At 38.6% G+C, this 19,339-nt stretch overlaps 2 protein-coding genes and 1 long non-coding RNA gene across 3 annotated transcripts in view; 2 read left to right on the forward strand and 1 right to left on the reverse strand.

The window, feature by feature from the left end:
• Positions 1-3,595: 3,595 nt before the first annotated feature.
• The window catches only part of LOC118403530 (death-associated protein kinase 1-like), a 30,504-nt gene continuing 14,760 nt past the window's right edge, over positions 3,596-19,339 (forward strand). The window contains exons 1-4 of the mRNA XM_035802262.1: positions 3,596-3,646; positions 6,905-7,039; positions 7,586-7,684; positions 8,445-8,543. Of these exons, the coding sequence (XP_035658155.1) occupies positions 3,596-3,646; positions 6,905-7,039; positions 7,586-7,684; positions 8,445-8,543 (384 nt within the window). The remainder of the gene's footprint in view (positions 3,647-6,904; positions 7,040-7,585; positions 7,685-8,444; positions 8,544-19,339) is intronic.
• LOC118403277 (death-associated protein kinase 1-like) lies at positions 11,804-13,404 on the forward strand. The gene is made up of 2 exons (XM_035801925.1): positions 11,804-11,929; positions 12,164-13,404. Exons 1-2 carry the CDS (start codon positions 11,849-11,851, stop codon positions 13,139-13,141), a joined length of 1,059 nt encoding a protein of 352 aa, XP_035657818.1. The 5' UTR covers positions 11,804-11,848; the 3' UTR covers positions 13,142-13,404.
• On the reverse strand, positions 15,410-17,406 carry LOC118403278. Its single transcript, XR_004829632.1, has 2 exons — positions 16,836-17,406; positions 15,410-16,582 (listed from the first exon to the last, which is right to left on the reverse strand). It is a non-coding gene; the product is annotated as an uncharacterized LOC118403278 (long non-coding RNA).

The following is a 19,339-nucleotide window of genomic DNA, read 5'->3' on the forward strand; positions in this document are numbered from 1 at the left end:
AAATGCTGTCTGACATTGTTAACTCGACAAGTTTCTTCAATACCATTACTTTATATCTCTAAGATTTTCACTTACAGTTTGTATAGCTATAGATTCCTTTTTGTTTTTACTGCTATTACTGATAATTTCTTAGAATGTTTTGTCACTTATGTAATTGTATTAAGCTATTAGTTATGTGCTCTTATTTGTCACACATGTAATATTGTTTTTAACTGTATACCCTGGAGGTGGCGGCCCTGAAAAGGATATGCTAATCCTGTTGCCGTCACCTTTCAGATTCCTTCTGAAAAGCTTAATAAATAAATAAATAAATAAATATCAGGAACAATGTGCAAGAGACTATGATTCTGTCAGTGATAAGTGTTAAGGTTTTGCTTCATGACAATTGTTTAGTGCCCAGCTTTACAATAATGAATTAGAGAACCTCCTGAATATTAAATGCATTAAGTCTTAGTTGTAGTCAAGGCATAGCAGAAACACCTGAATTTAGTCGGCAAACTTTTTATTTGTAGAACTGGCTTGAATATATACTTTAGATAATGAATGAGTATTTCAGAAATCTGCATTTAGTTTACTTCGCCTTAGTCCCTTTATACTGATTTGGCATACAGTACGATGCAAATTGAATAGATCGCATCATTTCCGTAGAAATATGTTGTAGAGTTAGAAGTTTAAATGTTAAGAATGACAACAGTATCGTGGATGTTTCAGTCCTCTGAATTAGGAAAAAAACAAATTTTGTCGCTGGCATTGCAATATCAAATAAAATGCAAAATCAAACCTTACAGTTGATTGCGTCGAGTTTTATGTAACATACAACTGCACATGCCTCTGTCAGATTTAATCCATTTTGCGAAGGCGTCCCTTCCCCCGAGGTTATCCTATTCTGCCAAAAAATCAATAAGTTTGGCAAATGTTTTATTCTTACCACTATAGGGGCAGGTTCGCTGAGTTTGTTTCTTTGTTTGCCTGGATGTTATGTAAGACACAATACGTTTCAGCGGTATCTTTATCATAAAAGTCATTGGCCTCAACCACATTGTATTCATAGGCATCCTTGCGAAGTTTGTATTGCACACCTATGGAATTGTGGCTTACTAAAACGTCCACATGGCAGTTTAAAGGGTACATAATGTATCTGTGCCTCCTTGATTAAGGACCAAAATCTAACAAACAAACAATCTAAACAACAGAAACTAAAGCAGTGTGCAGGTCGTTGTTTCATGTCTTCCGCGTACACGTACTGGGGGTTAGACCGTTTATAAGATATGAACAATGAACTAGAGAACTCATTGAAAGAATTACAACCCATTTTAATTTGTAAACCGGTTGAGTCTTAGAAAAACCCACATATACCTACGACACTGCACATGTGGAAAGCTGAAGAGATAGGTGTGCCCAGGTAGAGCAGGTGGGCACAGGTTATACAGGTGTTTCCAGGCTGACAGACAAATGTACCCAGGTGTAACAAGCCTAGATGTACCCCGATTATGAAGGTGTGTACAGGTTAACAGACAGGTGAGTCCAGGTTTGACAGGTGTGTTTAGATGGACAGGCGACAGTTGTGCTCAGGCACAATAGGTGTGCTTAGGTTTTACAACGATTACAACACTTAGTAGTTTTCGTCTTTATCCTTCGCATAGAAAAGTAGAAATTAAAGGATACTTTGCGTATTGGTCTATGGGCCGTAAGTATTGTTTTTTCCTGACCGCTTTAACCATGACCTGTGTTAGATCTTGTGCTGTCTTACATTGATCTACATTTCAAGCTTCGGACTTATCACAAGCTGATTATAACTTATTAATGCAATAATATCTGTGTCTACTGTAGGTACTGTCAATTTGTTGCTCTGCTCTCTCCATTTTGAAATAGTCGCTTTAATTTGGCACATTTCATCCGGCGTAAGGGGAGACTATTATATCTTTTGGAAAAACTGTGGATAAAACGTTACAAAACATACAATAAAATAATTGTTAACATTTTATTCATTTTCCTTTGTAGCCATATCAATTAGCAAGCTTTCTTGTCTGATTATAAAGTTATAAACCCCTTCGTAATGAATGAGAACACTCCATGACCTTTAACCCTCACAGACCTCATGACGTGTTTAAATCTACGCAAATGTCAAGGTCACTTCATTCCAGCATTTCAAAAGTATTTGCTATGAACAATGTCGCCCCGTCTTCTACAAACACACAAACGCTACCCCAAATACTGTAACCCCGTTTTATCACCAGCGTTACAAACGTTGACCTATGGCATTAGAACGTGACAGTTTGAAAAACCAATTGCAACCTACACACAGCTACAGCACTTTGTTGTTTTCCGATATCATACCCAAGCGTAAATACTACCGTAACGATGATTCCACTATAGATCGACGGAAATGATATTTGAAAACTTCACTAAAAATCGCTCACCACGATCGTTATTTGTTTTCAACTCGCTATCTCGGACCTGATGACCTAAAACTTCGGTCTGCACCAACACCTGTTACCCACAAATGACCCTGTTGTTGGTTAATCATCAACTAAAAAGCGGAACTTACCGAGTCGACGGGACCGCCATTTTGGGGGAGGTAGTACCTGATTGGACATAAGTATTATTAACGACTCGTTATGTTTTTCGTCAAAAAGCGCTGAAGGGGACTGGTGAGTATTTTTTGTGAGAGGGGGAATCATAATGGGTCGTTTGTATACTGACTACAGTTCTACCCTCCAAATGTGTAGTTTGACCCTCCTGAATGCATGGAGAAAATACCACTAGTTAAAAGTTTTCCAAGTCTCTACTCAAGTCCACGACACTACACTGGCTACCCCACGCAGGGGCTTGTTACATACATGACAAGAAGCTTAGATATGCTCAGATAAGCGTCAGTTACTTTAAATGTCGAACCGTTTAGTTCAACGCTTAATTAACGCTTGTTTAAAACTCAGATCAAAGTGCACTTCACGCTAACTGTTTCCGGTCACGTATAACGTGCGCTGCAGCTATTCTGTGTGTTACAAACCAATGTTGGGTCACACCGATGCGCTGAAGTACACAAGGTCTCAAGAGAACACGACGTACGGACAAGTTACCCAGCCTTCAAGAAGCCCTTCTTGAATAACTGCACCAATTCACCAATTAATGAATAAAAAAATTAGAATTGATGAAGTTTAGTCCATAAAAGGTTCTTCTTATTCCTAATGATTGGTTACAAGAATATAAAGTGAACAATTTACCGGAAAACCTAACTAGCTAGATCCAGAGAAATTCCAATGAGATCTGCATATTAAGCCATGAGGAATGTAGTGTAGACTGACGAAGGCACATGTCACTCTTAAATGGTTCGTTTCATTGATTTTGAATCCCACAAACACAAAAGTTACATGTAAATTCGTGTTTGTGATGTTTCAAACCCCATTCACCACTGTTATCATTGGGTACTTGGAGGACGGTACAAACTCATTGCAGACGTGTTAACTTATTGCAGATGCATAATAGGATAGGACTAAAACGTTTTGTGCAATCACTATTTGAGAAATAAGCACAAATGTCAGCATTTCATGTCTTCATAGATTTTGATAACAGGTGTCAGGAGTAACGACCTGCCATGGAGGAGAACGGGTTTGAGAAGGCTGTGCGGAGAGGAGACGTGCAGACTGTGAGAAGGGGTCTTCAGGCTGGATGTGACGTCAATCACAGGTTGCCAAGGCCATTGTCTCTGGTAACTGCAGTTTATGAGCGTTTTGTTTTAGGAAGGATGGGGTTTCTATCGCCTCCTCTGATCTCACTTTGCTGTGCAGATCGTACTCCATACACAGATTTGCTGCCATTGATATTTGATTGCATTTACGCTTGTTCATTGATGTACTGTATACGTATGTATGTGGTCACAATATCAGCTAGCTATAGCTGCCTAGTGTGCACATTGTATTGTACCTGTGCAATTCAAACAAGCGTTCGCAGAACTTAACCTTCGTGAAATGGGTGATGGTGCGGTGGTGCAGGGTTTATGTGTAGACGTGTCATTGGCTAGCTTAACATTGTTTATGTTGTTGGAATTATACATGGATTTTGATGTGTTTGGTGAGGTGCGCCGAAAAAAGGCTTTAGGCAGTAGGCTGTATTTTAAAAGTATTCTATCATCCATCCTTTCTTGTCTGTGCACATGACACAAACTGTCCCTGTCCATTCATTTCCATGGACAAAGAAAAACCTTTCATGGTCTTCAGTTAAAGATAAAGACTTGTATTGCCTGGGCTAAAATCGACTGTTGCATCAAAATATCAATAAGATAACACATAAAACAATAACGTTGACCACATCAACGCCGTCATTGGTGAGATCCACATAAATGATCTTCACATCCCCAGCGAACACCTCCAAAATGTGATGGCTGGTGTCGTCACGGAATGCTCCTCCTCAGGTACATAAAAGTATAACTTCCATTTTGGGCTTGCGACTTGGAACTCATGGAACTTTTCAGATGACCCCTTGTCTCTTACCCAATCGTTTTAATAACCTATCGGTACAACTGACATGAATCTGCCAACTAGCACTTGCGACCTACCCTAGATTAAATTGCAGAGAAATCAAGACATCAAAGTATAACTATCCATCTGGGCTTGCGACTTGTGACTCATGGAACTTTTGACATGACCCCGTGCGTATCTCTCACCTAATCGTTCTCGCGACATATCAGTACAAATGACTCGCTTATGTTAATTACCACTTCTGACCTATACACTCTACATTACATCGCTGGGAAAACAAGACATAAACGTATAACTTCCATTTTGGGCTTGCGACTTGGAACTCATTGAAATTCTGACATGGCCACGTGTCTCTTGCCCAAACGTTCTCGCCACATATCAGTACAAATGGCGGGATTATGCTAATTGGCACTTGTGACCCACCTTTAATCAATCGCTGGGAAATCCAGACATGAAAGTACAAATAATATATATGGGCTTGCGCCTTGCAACTCATGGAACTTTTTAGATGATCCCGTGTCCCTTACACATGATCAGGAAAGGCGACAATCTTCGAAGGGAAAAATTTACCGCAAGGAAAGCCAATTTTGGATTTTTCAGCGGATTTAATTTTCTTTGGACATAGGAATGTTCAGAGGTCTCATAACTTTGACAAATTCTACATAAAGTTCACCAACACGTTGCAAATGGACATAAAAACCAAATTGTGAGTTGATAAAATTTCAACTTTGAGATGTACATCGCATGTATTTGTCCAAGTGTTGACTTTTCCGGGTAGAGTGGTTAATTTCCAACCATTTAGCCAGGTTATGGGAGCCCTACTGACGACCATGACAAGCCGCGCGTCGCCCGGTGAATTCAGTCCAGCTGGCCCAAGTCCTGCCGTGACTACAAGTAACTGTGAAAAACAAAACCCTGCTTTGTTAAACAATTTATTGTACCGGTAGTAACTGTTACATGTACAACCCTTTTAAAACGTATAATATAGGCCCCTGTAAACAATATCATCATTGCCCTTATTCATTGCCCTTAATCTACAGATTATTAAATCTTATAGGAAACATTTACACCCCATCATGTGTAATGTACTGTCCCTATAGTACCATTGTCTTGTAATCGTCTGGTATATATAAGTCGTGCTGTCCTCTATTGCGCAACTATGACCTTTGGGGTCACTTCCTGTGGGCACGGGGCCCACGCTCAACTGCACGCAGAATGACGTAATTCCTAAATATAAACCACTATTGCGAAATCACCACACTTAGCACACTAAACACTATTTTTCAAGTACAAACATCCCCTGCAAAACCGTCAGAAGCCACTAGACGATAAAACACCTCGTACGTTTCTTCTCCTTCTCAAGAACTACCCACATACGAAAAATCAGATCAATCTGTCATGATCTTACGTAGCTGGACTGTTCACAGACATGCCGTATATTAGAATTCTACACATACCTATTGTATCATGCAAATTACCTCCTAATTTGCATAACAACCATACAATTATGTACATCATTACGTAAGCTGTCTGCATACCTACAACCATTAACATCCATCAACCCCTTCTTGCATTATCCCTTCTCAAAACCTAAAACAAAGAATACTTTCACCGCCCCTGCGAAACCCCTAGGTGGCCAAAACTTACACACCTTACTATGCTTTTAGACAGCTACCTACCACTTAAAAATCATCACCCAAACAAGTCCCAAACAAAAAATAGCAAAACCGGAAGTTCCGCTGCAGTACCATAACCCACCGCTAGAGCGCCCTGCCGTAACGCAATTCCTGCCATTCTTTCGTCATGTCTAACCCCACCCACATACCAAATATCAAAACCATCCATCCACGCGTTCCCTAGTTATCAGGCTGACAAACGACCCCCTGACATCAAAACAGCACTGACTACAAACACTTCGTTTCACGAAGTGAATAAAGTCAATGTCATATATTTGCCCTCGGTATGAATTTTTGCAGTGAAGATATCAGGCAGTCCTGTTCCACGTCCCCCTGCGTTATAAGGTGTCCGAGCCCGGGAGTTCCAATAAGAGTACACAAAGTGTTTCGATATTCTCAAGTTCCCACTTTGAATAGATGCATCATATCGATGCATGCGATTCCATTAGTCACATAAGTCTCTACGTAGGAAAGGGTGCTATGGCATTAAGTGTAGTGCATTTGTAAGCATCAAGTTCCCATAGAAGAAATGGCATTCGTTTCGTTTTAAAGGCACTGGCATATTGAGATGACGATTGCAAAACTCTCAATCGTGTTGAAAGCATGTTCCTAGAAAAACTTCCAGTAACCCTGTAGGTTGGTGTTATTTTCTTAAGTTTTAAAGATTTTGGTATTTAAATCGGCAGGTCTATATTTTCTTCTACCTCTAAAATTTGCTGACTCAGAGATATGTTTGAGCTCCTCTCTCAGTGGAAGCCTCACGTGTTTCTCCGTCTGTTCACTCAGTTTGGCGGGACCGCACTCCATGAGGCCAGCGGGAACGGGAACACTGAGATAGTGAAGCTGCTATTACAACATGACGCTGATGTGGAGGCGAGGGACAGCGTAAGTACAAACAATTATGTCCTGAAATTTGCACTTTTTGTTAAAGTAGGCATGACAGATCGTGACGTAATGATGAACTGTGGTTTTGAAAGAGATATCGATGCTGTGTTTAAAACGTGACATCTAAATAATGTCGTCGTAACGTCCAAGATCCAATTTACTTCGGATGACGAATACTTGAGTGGTGATTTCTCAAGGAAAAGTGTCATGTCAGCACACCCAGTACAGTACGTGTGACTTGATAAATCAACAGCGTCATTTGGAAGTCATCCACAGTAGTTTTGTCGCTCTATGTTGTCATAACTTTATAGCACAACAACTGTACGAGGTACTAAGTATGGCATCTACATAACTATAGTTCTATAGTTTAACTTAAGTTAAAGCTTATCTAACTAATACAGGAGTATAATTATATGAATAAATATAAATATAAGGAGTATAATTAGATATATATTTTCTTCTACCTCTACAACTTGCTGACTCAGAGAAGTGTTTGAGCTCCCCTCTCAGTGGAAGCCTCATGTGTTTCTCCGTCTGTTCACTCAGTATGGCCGGACCGCTCTCCATGTGGCCTGCATAACCGGGAACACTGAGATAGTGAAGCTGCTATTACAACATGACGCTGATGTGGAGGCGAGGGACAACGTAAGTACAAACAATTATGTCCTGAGATTTGGACTTGTCGTCAAAGTAGTCATGACAGATCGTGATGCAATGATTAACTGTGGTTTTGAAAGAGAAGCTGTGTTAAGAACGTGGCTTTTGAAAAATGTCTCATCCATACTTAAGTAAGTTTCATCTACGATCCACTTAATCTTGGATCACGAATATCATGAAGTCTGTATATCATTTTCTCAAGTGAAATGTCTGTACACCCAACACAGTACGTGTGACTTGATCAATAACAGCGTCATTGGGAAGACATCTGCAGTAGTTTTGTCGTTGTATATGTTATGGTGGAACAGTTGGGTGATTATTAATATGTTTTTCAATATGCTTTTGATAAGAGATAAGCCATGTTTCCATCGCCGCCAATTGGAAAAGAATTTGGTGCTAGCTTCTAAATCCTATCTGTATGTAGGGGAGGATGACATGGCATCATTTCATATAGTACAATTTATTCATACAATCAATTTTTATATAAGAAATGGCATAAATGACGTAGTTAAGTCACCAACATACTGAGATAACCACGGCGAAACTTTTAGTATCAAAAAGCAAAAGCATGCTCCTACTAAAATTGTCAGAGGACCTGTAGGTTGATGTTAGGTGGGAGCTTCAAAGATTTTTTTGCTTTAATCGGCAGGTCTATATTTTCTTCTACCTCTTCAATTTGCTGACTCAGATATATGTTTGAGCTCCTGTCTCAGTGGAAGCCTCATTAGTTTCTCCCCTCTTCACTCAGTATGGCTGGACCGCACTCCATGTGGCCAGCATGGCCGGGAACACTGAGATAGTGAAGCTGCTATTCCAACATGACGCTGATGTGGAGGCGAGGGACAACGTAAGTGCAAACAGTTATGTCCTGAGATTTGGACTTTTCAAAGTAGTCATGAAAGATAGTGAAGTAATGGTTAACTGTGGTTTTGAAAGAGATGACGTGTTTAGAACGTGACATGTAAATGATGTCTCATCGTACTCTCATGCATGATCCCTGACTTATAGTCATGGATCACGAATATCACGCAAGTCGGTGTGCAGGGTGAGTACAGAATATCGTCACATGTAGTTATAAGATAAAAAGCCTATCAATTGATAATTGTTGAAAAAAAGAAACTGCTAGTCTACTAGCATTCTCTGATTTCTCTGGTTGTTCCCATTGACCATGAGTGCAGTTCAATTTTAGTTGGTAACTGTACAATACTTCTCCTACCTTCAAATAGTCTTACTACAAGTTACGATTGAATTATTGTTCTCACTTACAGTGTTAGAATGATAGACAATCTTGTTTTACTGTTATGTTCTTTTGGGCCTGTACGAAGTTACAATAACGGAACAATAAGTGATTGTTATGAAATATTTACTAGTTTTTAGAATGTTCTCAAAGCTCTTGGATAGCGCTTATTAGTAATATCAGAGTTCAATTTAATATCTGATCAGCTCTAGAATGATAACAATGTGTCTTGTACAAGTATAGGTTGAAAGATATAGTTTAAGTTAGTAAGAATATTTGAAAATTATAACTTAAACTTAAAGTTGCGTTTTATAATGGTGATGTCTTTCTGTCCTTGTGGGTCTGTTTTATTTCCGTCAATTTGCAGAAACTTCATGTTTATCTCCACCACTTAATTCAGTATGGCAGAACCGCACTCCTTGTGGCCAGCAGTAACGTCGTCTGTGTACGTGTGTATATGTGTATCTATTTCTTGAAAAACAAACTCAAAACATAAAATATCTTGTAAAGTTTAGCTTTTCCTCGTATACAGGATGGGAGAAAGCCATTGGACTACGTACATGACAAGGACGTCCGACGCTTCCTCAGTGTAAGCAAAATGTTTTACTGACATGTTTTACATAGAGAATAGATTATTACATATTATTAAGTGTATTCGCAATCTAAAGGCCTACCATGTACACGAATTCTTTTGATAGTACAGTAAAGCTATTTTATTCATGATTAAGAATGAATAGGAGCCTATTTTGTTTTGTTTACTTGATATCTTTAAGATGATATCCGACGGAAAACAAGTAAATATTTGATGAAGGCTAGAGATTCAGGTAATCGGCGATACGGAAACATTTATTTAAGCAACTGAATAAAGTTTTGATAACATCCGCTGTCTCTTGTCAGTGGGACAAAAAACTGAAGCTACAAGCTTCGAACAAGTGCTGATAACTTAAAAACAATTCAGAGAAGGTCCAATAGAAGCTAGCAAGTAGGTTACGCGGATGTCGACAGCCTCTTTGCCGAAATATTTTGAGGAGGTTTGATAAAGCTTGCAACAATGGTACATACGAAGAGTCTCATTCAAGAAATACTGCACTAAAATAAACGTCAAACATTTATCATCTAGAATCATGCTGCAGAGGTTTCCTATCACAAACTGATGAAACAGTCCGGTGGGGTGAAAGTCGACAGGTTTAAACTGTGCATCTGTGGACCACAGGAAGCTGGCAAATCTACACTGAAGGAAAGTCTTCAAACGGTATGATCTTATCCTAGGATTTCATCTCAATTCTAATTTAACATTCATCGTATAAATAATTGGTTGATTAACCCTGTGAAAATATGATTATGACTCTGCAAAAAGGCGTAATTTGTCATTTTTCCTATTGACGGAACTAACTATTCAATGTATTCTTTGTTGCCCAGTGATTCAAGGTTGTATGATGTCGGGCAAGTCAAAACGTTAGGTATCAGACTTTACAAAATAGATATAGACCATTTTTATATACGAACAATTGTACACTTCAGAAATAAACTATTCAAGTTGTAACTTCTCTTCCTTCCTTGGCCTTCTTCGATAAAGCTCGAATATTATTCTCTCTATCGATAGCACTGAAAATTTCTATATTACGTTAATTTCATTATTATAACTCAGGGACACGTTGCCGCCTTCTTCCGGGATCGAATGACTCCAGACCATCAGCCACACGAGCCCACCCCTGGTGTAAATGTGGGAACAGCCAACATTCCCGGTGTGGGGGAGGTCAGTGTGTGGGACTTCGCTGGACAGTCGGAGTACGCGGTAACCCACAGCATGTTCATGGATGCAGAGAACACCGTCTTCATTGTGATGTACAACATCATGGCTGAAATTGAAACACAGAAGAGAGAGGTGATTATATTTACTAGGTAGACGACAAAAATGGTATCGTGTTATTGCCTACATTGTATATGATAACAACTTGTTTGATTCTCGCAGGTCCACTGGTGGTTGTGTTTCATCAAGTCCTGCAACACAAAGAGTACACCTAACGTCATCCTTGTGGCCAGTCACGCGGACCAGACGGACACAGGTAAACGTGTCCAACGTCTACCAGAACAGGCTTTAAATCTTAATTAGAAATATATAAGGAGACATTCATTTCATTTTTGGATCATGTGTTTACCAAGCGCCAAATTTGTGATTTGGTTTGATGTATTCGACTATATGCGTGTTTACGTATAGATCTTAGATATAAGAGAGGTAAGATATCGGATAATTTTTCTTTCAATATTAACCCATCTAAATAGCCGATCTACATGTATGCTTTATTTATTGCCAACAGGACATCAACAAGCATCTTCCATCATTGAGCTGATGACGTCAGAGTTCAAGGATCATCTGACCATCTCAGATGAAGTTTTCCTGCTTGACTGCAGAAAGACTCGTCAAACTGACATGTGGCGTCTTAAAGGACTTTTGACAAGAATGAAGACCCAGCTTCAAGCGGTGAGTTGTATCGTCTTGGAATATTCTTTGATCCTTTCGAAATTTCATCAGAATTGTCTTTCGAGAGAATAACATTTCACGCTTGTTTTTCTGACAAGACTATGTGCAGTACCTGTATGTGATTCACGAGTCGTTTGAAAATTAAGGATGATGCTTATACATAAACATTAAAGATGATGATGTTTATACATAAACATTAAAGATAATGTGTTTTGATTTGATTTAATTTCCTACCCCGAACTCACAGTATCTGGTTACTAAATAGCCTTGTTAGTCGATAGCTGTAACTGTACCGTTCTATCTAAATCTCTAGCACCAGCGAGCCATACCGAAGCTCTGTGCTGAGATCATCAAGTGCCTACCCAAATGGACCAACGACAAGTGCAGCCCGAAGTGTCCCGTCTTGAGATGGGCAGAGTACAAGACGGCGGTGATGGAGATGATGGGAATCGAGAGCCTGGCTGATGAAGATTTCCTCAAGACGTCTTCGCAGTATCTGGATCACCTTGGAGAGGTAAAAATATCTATAACATACCGACTCATGTAGTACTCATGTTCTGCTCTTGGAATGTAATTTGAAAAGTAGGAAGGCAAAATTAACAAGAATTCTTCAGTCTAATATCATCAACGCTGCATAAATGGGAACATTCTACTGAATGGATGTAGCTATCAGACTAAACATCAAGCAAATCAATATTCATAATAAATCATTTGGCAACTTGTCACAACCACATCTCTGTCGTTACAGATCTTGTTTGTCTCCTCACTTACGGAGCCCATCATTGTCCTGGCGCCCAACTGGCTCTGCACGGATGTCTTCGGCAAAGTGATGGCACCAAAAAACTTCCCCATCCAGCATCTAAGAACCGTCAAGGATATCGTCAAGAAAGACGAAATCCAGAAAGTGTTCCAAGATGTTGCCGATGTCGATCTCCTGATCACCCTGCTGCAAGAGTTCCAACTCTGCCACACCTTTGATGGACAGGAGTTCATCATCCCCGGGCTGCTGACACAGACCATGCCTCCAGAGAAGTGGCAGCCGACCGCAGACCCCGCCAAGACCGTGTACTTCGGCAAGCAAGTCCAGTGTGCCGACACCACCGACATGTTCTCCTCCGGGTTCTTTCCCCGTGTGCAGACCCGCATGATGAGGCAGCTGAAGAATCGCCCGCTGCTGTGGAGAGACGGAGCCAAGTGTTTCGACTGTAACGTGGAAAGTCTCATCAAGCTGTCCCCAGACGGTCGTGCGGTCAACATCTGTGTGCGAAGTGAGCAGGCCGACAAGCCGAGCTGCCGACAGATGCTCGAGCAGATAGAGAACATCATCAACAACGTGCTTGACGAGTGCAGCCCAGGTACCACTACAGAGGAGAGGGTGCTCAGCGCTCGTACACTGAAGGAACACAGAAAAGAAGTCTACTCCTACAGCATGGATCAGATCGACAAGGCCAAAGCAGAGGACGGCATCGTCCATCACGACATCCTTGGCTTCTCAGAAGACGTCGATGACCTCCTGTATGGCGGAAGTGACGACGAGGAAGAGGAGCAAGGAGTTGTTGGAAACCGCCACCGTCAGCCGAAAATGTACGGACATCACAACACCATCATTAACGCTGGCGATGGTGCGGTCATCTACATGTGTGAAGGTGCCGTTGGTGCCGTTGAACAACTGCAGCTAGAGGATAGTGTGTCTGAGGCTAGCTCAGATAGGCTGGCCCTGGAATGAAACAGTCGAACCAGCGTGGCAATTGAGTAGACAATTTTTGTCATCGACAACTCGCAGCAAAATACATTTCAAATACATTAGTCTATTTTCAAAATGTGTTCTTCCTGCTGGAAATGTCCACTTGCTGAACTTGTGATATACAATCACTTTGCACCAAAGAGCAACATGTGATGTTCATCATCAATTCATTCCTTAAACGGTGGTTATCAGATTCGAATATTTCATGCTTACAGCGGAAAAGTTGCTTTTGAACATAATGAAGCAGGTATAATGATTTGAACCTAACAGAAAGAAGTTGTATGTACAATCCCAGTTGGAAAGTTAAAGGACTAGTCTACACAATGAAAATGCATTCTTGAGCTATTGCAAATGTACTTCATATCATTGAGTATAATTGAACCACTTACACATCTTGTAAGATCAGTTTGTATCAGGAACAATGTGCAGAAGACAATAGTTTTGTCAATAATAAGTGTTTAGGTTTTGCTTCATGGGAATTGCTTGGTGCCCAGGATTACAGTAAAGAATTGAAGAACCTCCAGCTTAGTTAATACATTGTCAGATGCTTAACACTATTCAAGTCATAGCAGAAACACCTGATGAATTTAGTTTGCAAGCTTTCTATTTGCAGAATTGGCTTGAAATACATACACTAATCATGAATGAGTATGTCAGAATTCGCATTTTTGTTCTCCCTTATTCCCTGTACACTGACTTTGACATAGGTGGATACAAGTTTCATAGATCGCACCACTTCCGGTAAATATTCACAGAGTTAACGTAGAAGTTTAAATGTTAGGAATAACAAAATAAATTGTACATGTACCATTTCCTCTCGCAGAATTAGGCAAGATGTACCAGAAGTAGGGATACGTACCAGACCCTGTCGTTGATAATGCAATATCAATGCAAAATAAAACTTTGCACTTGAATTTTTTCAGTTTTTTATTTAAATATACAACTGCATATACATACCTCTGCCAGATTTAATCCACTGTTTTCCTAATGTGTCCCTTCCCCCGAGGATCTCCTATCCTGTCAAAAGTCAACAAGCTTGCCAAATCTGCTATTTTTACCACTACAGATACAAGTTTGCTGAGTTTGTTACTTTGCCTTTATGAAATGTAACGCAAGATTCAATACAAGCCAACAGTATCCTTATCATAATATACATTGCCTTCTGCCACGTTGTATTCAACGTTAACGTTATAGACATGTGTGAAGTTAGTATTGCATATCTATAAAAATGTTTACTATAAAATCCCCATAGCAGTCTAAAGGACACATAATGTATATGTACCTCCTTGACTAAGAACCACAATCTAACAAGCAAACAAAACATAGAAATTAAATTATTCTAATGTAGTGTGTAGATCGTTATTTCATGTCTTCCACGTACAGATACTGGGGAGGAGACCGTTTACAAGACAATGGACAGGTGAACGTATTGAAAGTATTACACCCCATTCTTGACCCATTGGTTAACAAGTAGAGTCTTTAAAAACCATAGACCTACGATAACGCACATCATGTGGCATCAGGAAAGCTTGACAGACAGATGTGCTGGAGAACAGATAGGTGTGCCCAGGTAAATCAAGTGGGCTCAGGTGTGTACAGGTGGACAGACAGGCTTGGATTCTGTGTGATTTTGTTTGAAGAGAAGTAAAAATCACAGGATACGCTACCAAAAATGCCTTTTCTTTCTTTCTTGTTTTTTCTTGTACCGAGACATTTTTGTCTTCATATAAGATTTTTTTCCTGACTATAAGAAAACAGATTTGTCCACGAATTAAGCAATTTTTTACTTACTGAATTTTCTTGAAGCAAGACTATATTTCTTACAGGTATCTCATAAAGTTTAACTAGAATGTTAGTCTTACAATAAGATTTTTTTATCAATGTTCTTGTGCCTATATTCTTTTACTAATATATTGTCATTTGAAGCCTTGTATTCAACAATCCTTTTCTCACATGAAGATCAGAAAGTCTTTTTGCCTAGAAACATTTTCTTACTTTGAAGATTGGTGCTCTTACAGCAAGACTGCCTTTCTTACTTCAAGAGCACAATTCTTGATGCCTAGAATTATTTTGAAATTCTTACTTTCAAGATTGGTGTTCTCACACCAAGAATTGAAATTCTTAATTTGAAAATTGGTGTTCTTACACCAAGAATACATTTCTTACCTCAAGAGCGCACTTCTTATTGCCTAGAAATATTTTCCTACTTCCAAGATTGATTTTCTCAGACAAAAGAATAAATTTCTCATGTCAAGAGTAAAATTCTTTATTGCCTAGATACATTTCTTATTTCCAAGACTGCTATTCTTACAACAAGAATACCTTTCTTACTACAAGTGCACAATTCTAATTGCCTAGAAACATTTTCTCATTTTCAAGATTGGCATTCTTAAAACCAAGATTAAATTTCTTATAACAAGAATAACTTTCTTACATCAAGATAACAATTCTTATTCCCTAGAAATATTTTCTTATTTTCAAGATTGGTGTTCTTATACCAAGATTAATTTTTTTATATTAAGAATAACTTTCTTACATCAAGACAACAATTCTTATTGGCTAGTAATATATTCTTACTTTCAAGATTGGTGTTCTTATAACAAGGCTAACTTTCTTACGGCAAGAGTAACTTTCTTACATCAAGACAACAATTCTTATTCCCAGAAATATTTTCTTACTTTCAAGATTGGTGTTCTTATACCAAGATTAAATTTCTTATATCAAGAATATCTTTCTTACATCAAGAGCACACTTCTTATTGCTAGAAATATTTTCTTAATTGTTCTTACAACAAGAGTAACTTTCTTAAATCAAAAGCACACTTCTTATTGCCTAAAGATATTCTCTTACATCTGAGATTAATATACTCTTACACCAAGACCAAATTTTGTACACCTTAAGTGAACTAGGGTACTACTTTGCTGTGCTAATATTGAAGTTTTTGTATTAGCAACATCTTGCTATCTTTAAGTTCAAGACTGAATTTCTTACACCTACAAACATAGAAACCATTTCTTAAAGTAAGATTGAGGTTCTTGTATCACGAACTGGTCAATGTTGCTGTTTATATAGTTGTTAATATATTTCCAATATTTCCAATACTCATGTCCATCAATAAGTTTCATACCAGATTTTGGGGCATTTTTTCCCCCATGAACCATTATTTTAAAGATTGCAACATTATTGCAGATACCAACAGATTTAGATTATATATGATGCTTGCTTATAAAAATCCATTTTCCTGATACTGAGCATATACATTTGTACTAATAACTTAATTATTGTCCTTCTAAAACAGCACCATTACTGCTGTAATGTTGTTGGTGATGGTATCATAATCATAATACATGTCACTTGTTCTTGTTGAAAGTTTTTCCAAAGTTGAGATGGGGGCATCCTCTTTGGTCCAACTGGTTTCCATGCCTAGAAAAACACACAGACAGTTTATGAACAAACAATTCCCTGATGAATGCCCCCCTCCCCCATAAGGATTTTGGACATCAACATCTCTATACTTTTCCTTCATTTAAAATATCATACTTAAGTCTTAGTGTTTTGCAGGAATTCATGCAAGTGTTCACTTCTACATTCTGCAATTACTGGTCGCCTTATCATGCATATGCAACCAAAAAAATGTGAAATTAAAATACTTTGAAAACCAAGATGGCTGACGTACCTGAATAGATAAATGTTCCAAGCTTGACTTCGGCTTTGGTTGCACTTTGGAGCTTAGAAATGCAAGGCCACATTGTAAACAGGGTCCCAGGTGATACAGGAAAGTGTCCTACAGAAATCTACCATATCTGTGCCCTGTATTTGTAAGATCTAGTGCACATCAGACAAATAAACCAGGAGAGGCAGTTTGCATGCAAGCTGCAACTGTCTAGAATTTGAAATTTGCAGCAAAGGATGATGGGATTAATTTCCCATGATCCTTAGCAAAATTGTTGTCTTATTACCAGAAAAATATAGAATTAACTTCTTAAACTCTGATCTGATATTTTTCTGGTTCCAACTTATTGTTCTTTACATCTTGATAGACACATAGATTATGATAAACAGTGTCTGCCAAGAAGGTCAATGGAAAAGTTTCTTTATGTGCAGCAGTTTTTATTGGATATTTTGAATAAAAACAACAATCACGAACATTCAAGAGTCTTATGCTAGTCAAAGCTTGTTCTGTAATTTCCTGTTTTGTTATTAGTATTCAGTCAAGTAAGTCAAGGACCATACTCTTGTACCCAAGTTCTTAAGAGCGAATGTCTGTAAGGGTCAAACAATGGTGGCACCGGTCAAAAAATAGATTTGGCTCATTTTTTGCACAGTGATAGTACTTGGTACACAACCCCTCAAAATAGCTTTCTTTCTTCTCAGAACCCCTCGTTGCCATGGCAACAGGCCAAAGAAGTTTGGGGGCCATTTTGCCGGATTTGGGCATGTCAAAAACATGAAAATTGGCCAACTTAAGGGCACTATCACCGAACAATGCTTTAACTAAACAACAAAGGCAGAATATGCTGATCAGAGCAATGCCTAAACTTGTATGAAATAGCAGTAAAGTTAATCTCCTGTAAATTCTAAGGCCCTGGGCAGCCTGAATACAATACACTGTTTTCAGGTTGTAAAGAATCTGAAATTTTGCCCAACTTCAAAGCACTGAAAGTCCATAAGTATAAAATATTTTCGCTTGCAATTTACTACAAATAATAACCTACTATAGGGCTATTAGATGAATGCTAGCAAAGTTTGGGTTCTTGTTTTGTTGCTATGCAATCGTCCGTCGAAGTGGGTCAAATTTCATGATTTTGATAATATGTCATTTTGTGCTCTCTTTAAACAATCATAAGTCCCATACCAAAGTTGCTCTGCAATTAAAATTCACATGGATTATAAACCAATGTATTGTCTATCAAATACATGTTTGTAAAGTTCGGGTTCTTGTTTCGTTGCTACGTAATTGTCCTTTAAAGTGGGTCATTTTTTATGATTTTGATAAAATACATTATTTTGCATCATCTTCGAACAATCATAACTCACAAGCCAAAATTGTTCTGTAACTAGAATTTACCTGAAATGTAAACCAAGATATTGTTTCTCAAGGTCATGCTTGTAAAGTTTGGGTTCTTGTTTTGTTGCTAAGCAATTGTCCGTTAAAGTGGGTCAATTTTCATGGCTTTGATGATATATCATTTTGTGCTCTCTTTGAACTATCGTAAGTTGCAAAGTAAATTTGTTCTGAAATTGAAGTTAACAAGGAATACAAACGAATGTATTGTCTATCAAATGCTTGTTTGGACAGTTCGAGTTCGGGTATTCTAACAGTGAATGTACATGACTTTTCCACAAATCATGTTCTTGACAACAGTGATACAAAGTCTTTGTTTTTATAGAACCGATGTAGCAATGTGCTATCACCATAACAAAACATTTGTAGGGATTATATTCTACACAATGTCATATTTATGTTTAATGTCAGATTAATCCACTCTGAACTTTCAAACATTCTGCTAGTTTTAAAGCTAAGCATGACGTATGACTACAGTCTTGAACATGTTTGCATCCCCACAATATGGCGACTTATTTCTACATTGGAACAAATATCTTAAATCTCTCTGCATCTTTCTTTCACAGTAATGTGAAAAACATGTGCATTTTCAACTTCTGCTAACACACTCATTTTCAGCAAGGACATGAACTTCGGTATTCTTGAATTTTTGCCACAAATATGGACTTCCAAAGGCAATCAATTATTGGTGATCGCAAATCAGATTTAGGAATGTTAGTTCGTACAAGTTCAATTTCCTTGCCAAATCGCAAGCTTATTTGTGTCTCCCAAAAAGGAAGACGTAGATAAACGTCATTCGTTGCTTCATTTTGATCTTTACTGTTGATAGATTCGAACAAAGTTAGGTCAAGATGCTGACCTTCATCATCCTCTGCCGTATTTTGACGTTAGCCTGTCAAGCTAATTTCCACACAGACAGACTAGCAGACAAACATCAATCGCCGCCAGGAGTTGGCATTTCAGGCAAACTTCAAGAGCAACCTACTAGGTTCGTTCTTGCCCTTGCTTAAAACGAGTATGGTCCATTGAATAGCAGAAACTGAAAAACGCATGTTTTCACATAAATGCTACCGTGAAAAGAAAGATGCACAGAGATTTATGATATTCGTTCCAAA

Source organism: Branchiostoma floridae, chromosome 16 (assembly GCF_000003815.2).
Source record: "Branchiostoma floridae strain S238N-H82 chromosome 16, Bfl_VNyyK, whole genome shotgun sequence".
NCBI classification, from domain to species: Eukaryota; Metazoa; Chordata; class Leptocardii; order Amphioxiformes; family Branchiostomatidae; genus Branchiostoma; species Branchiostoma floridae.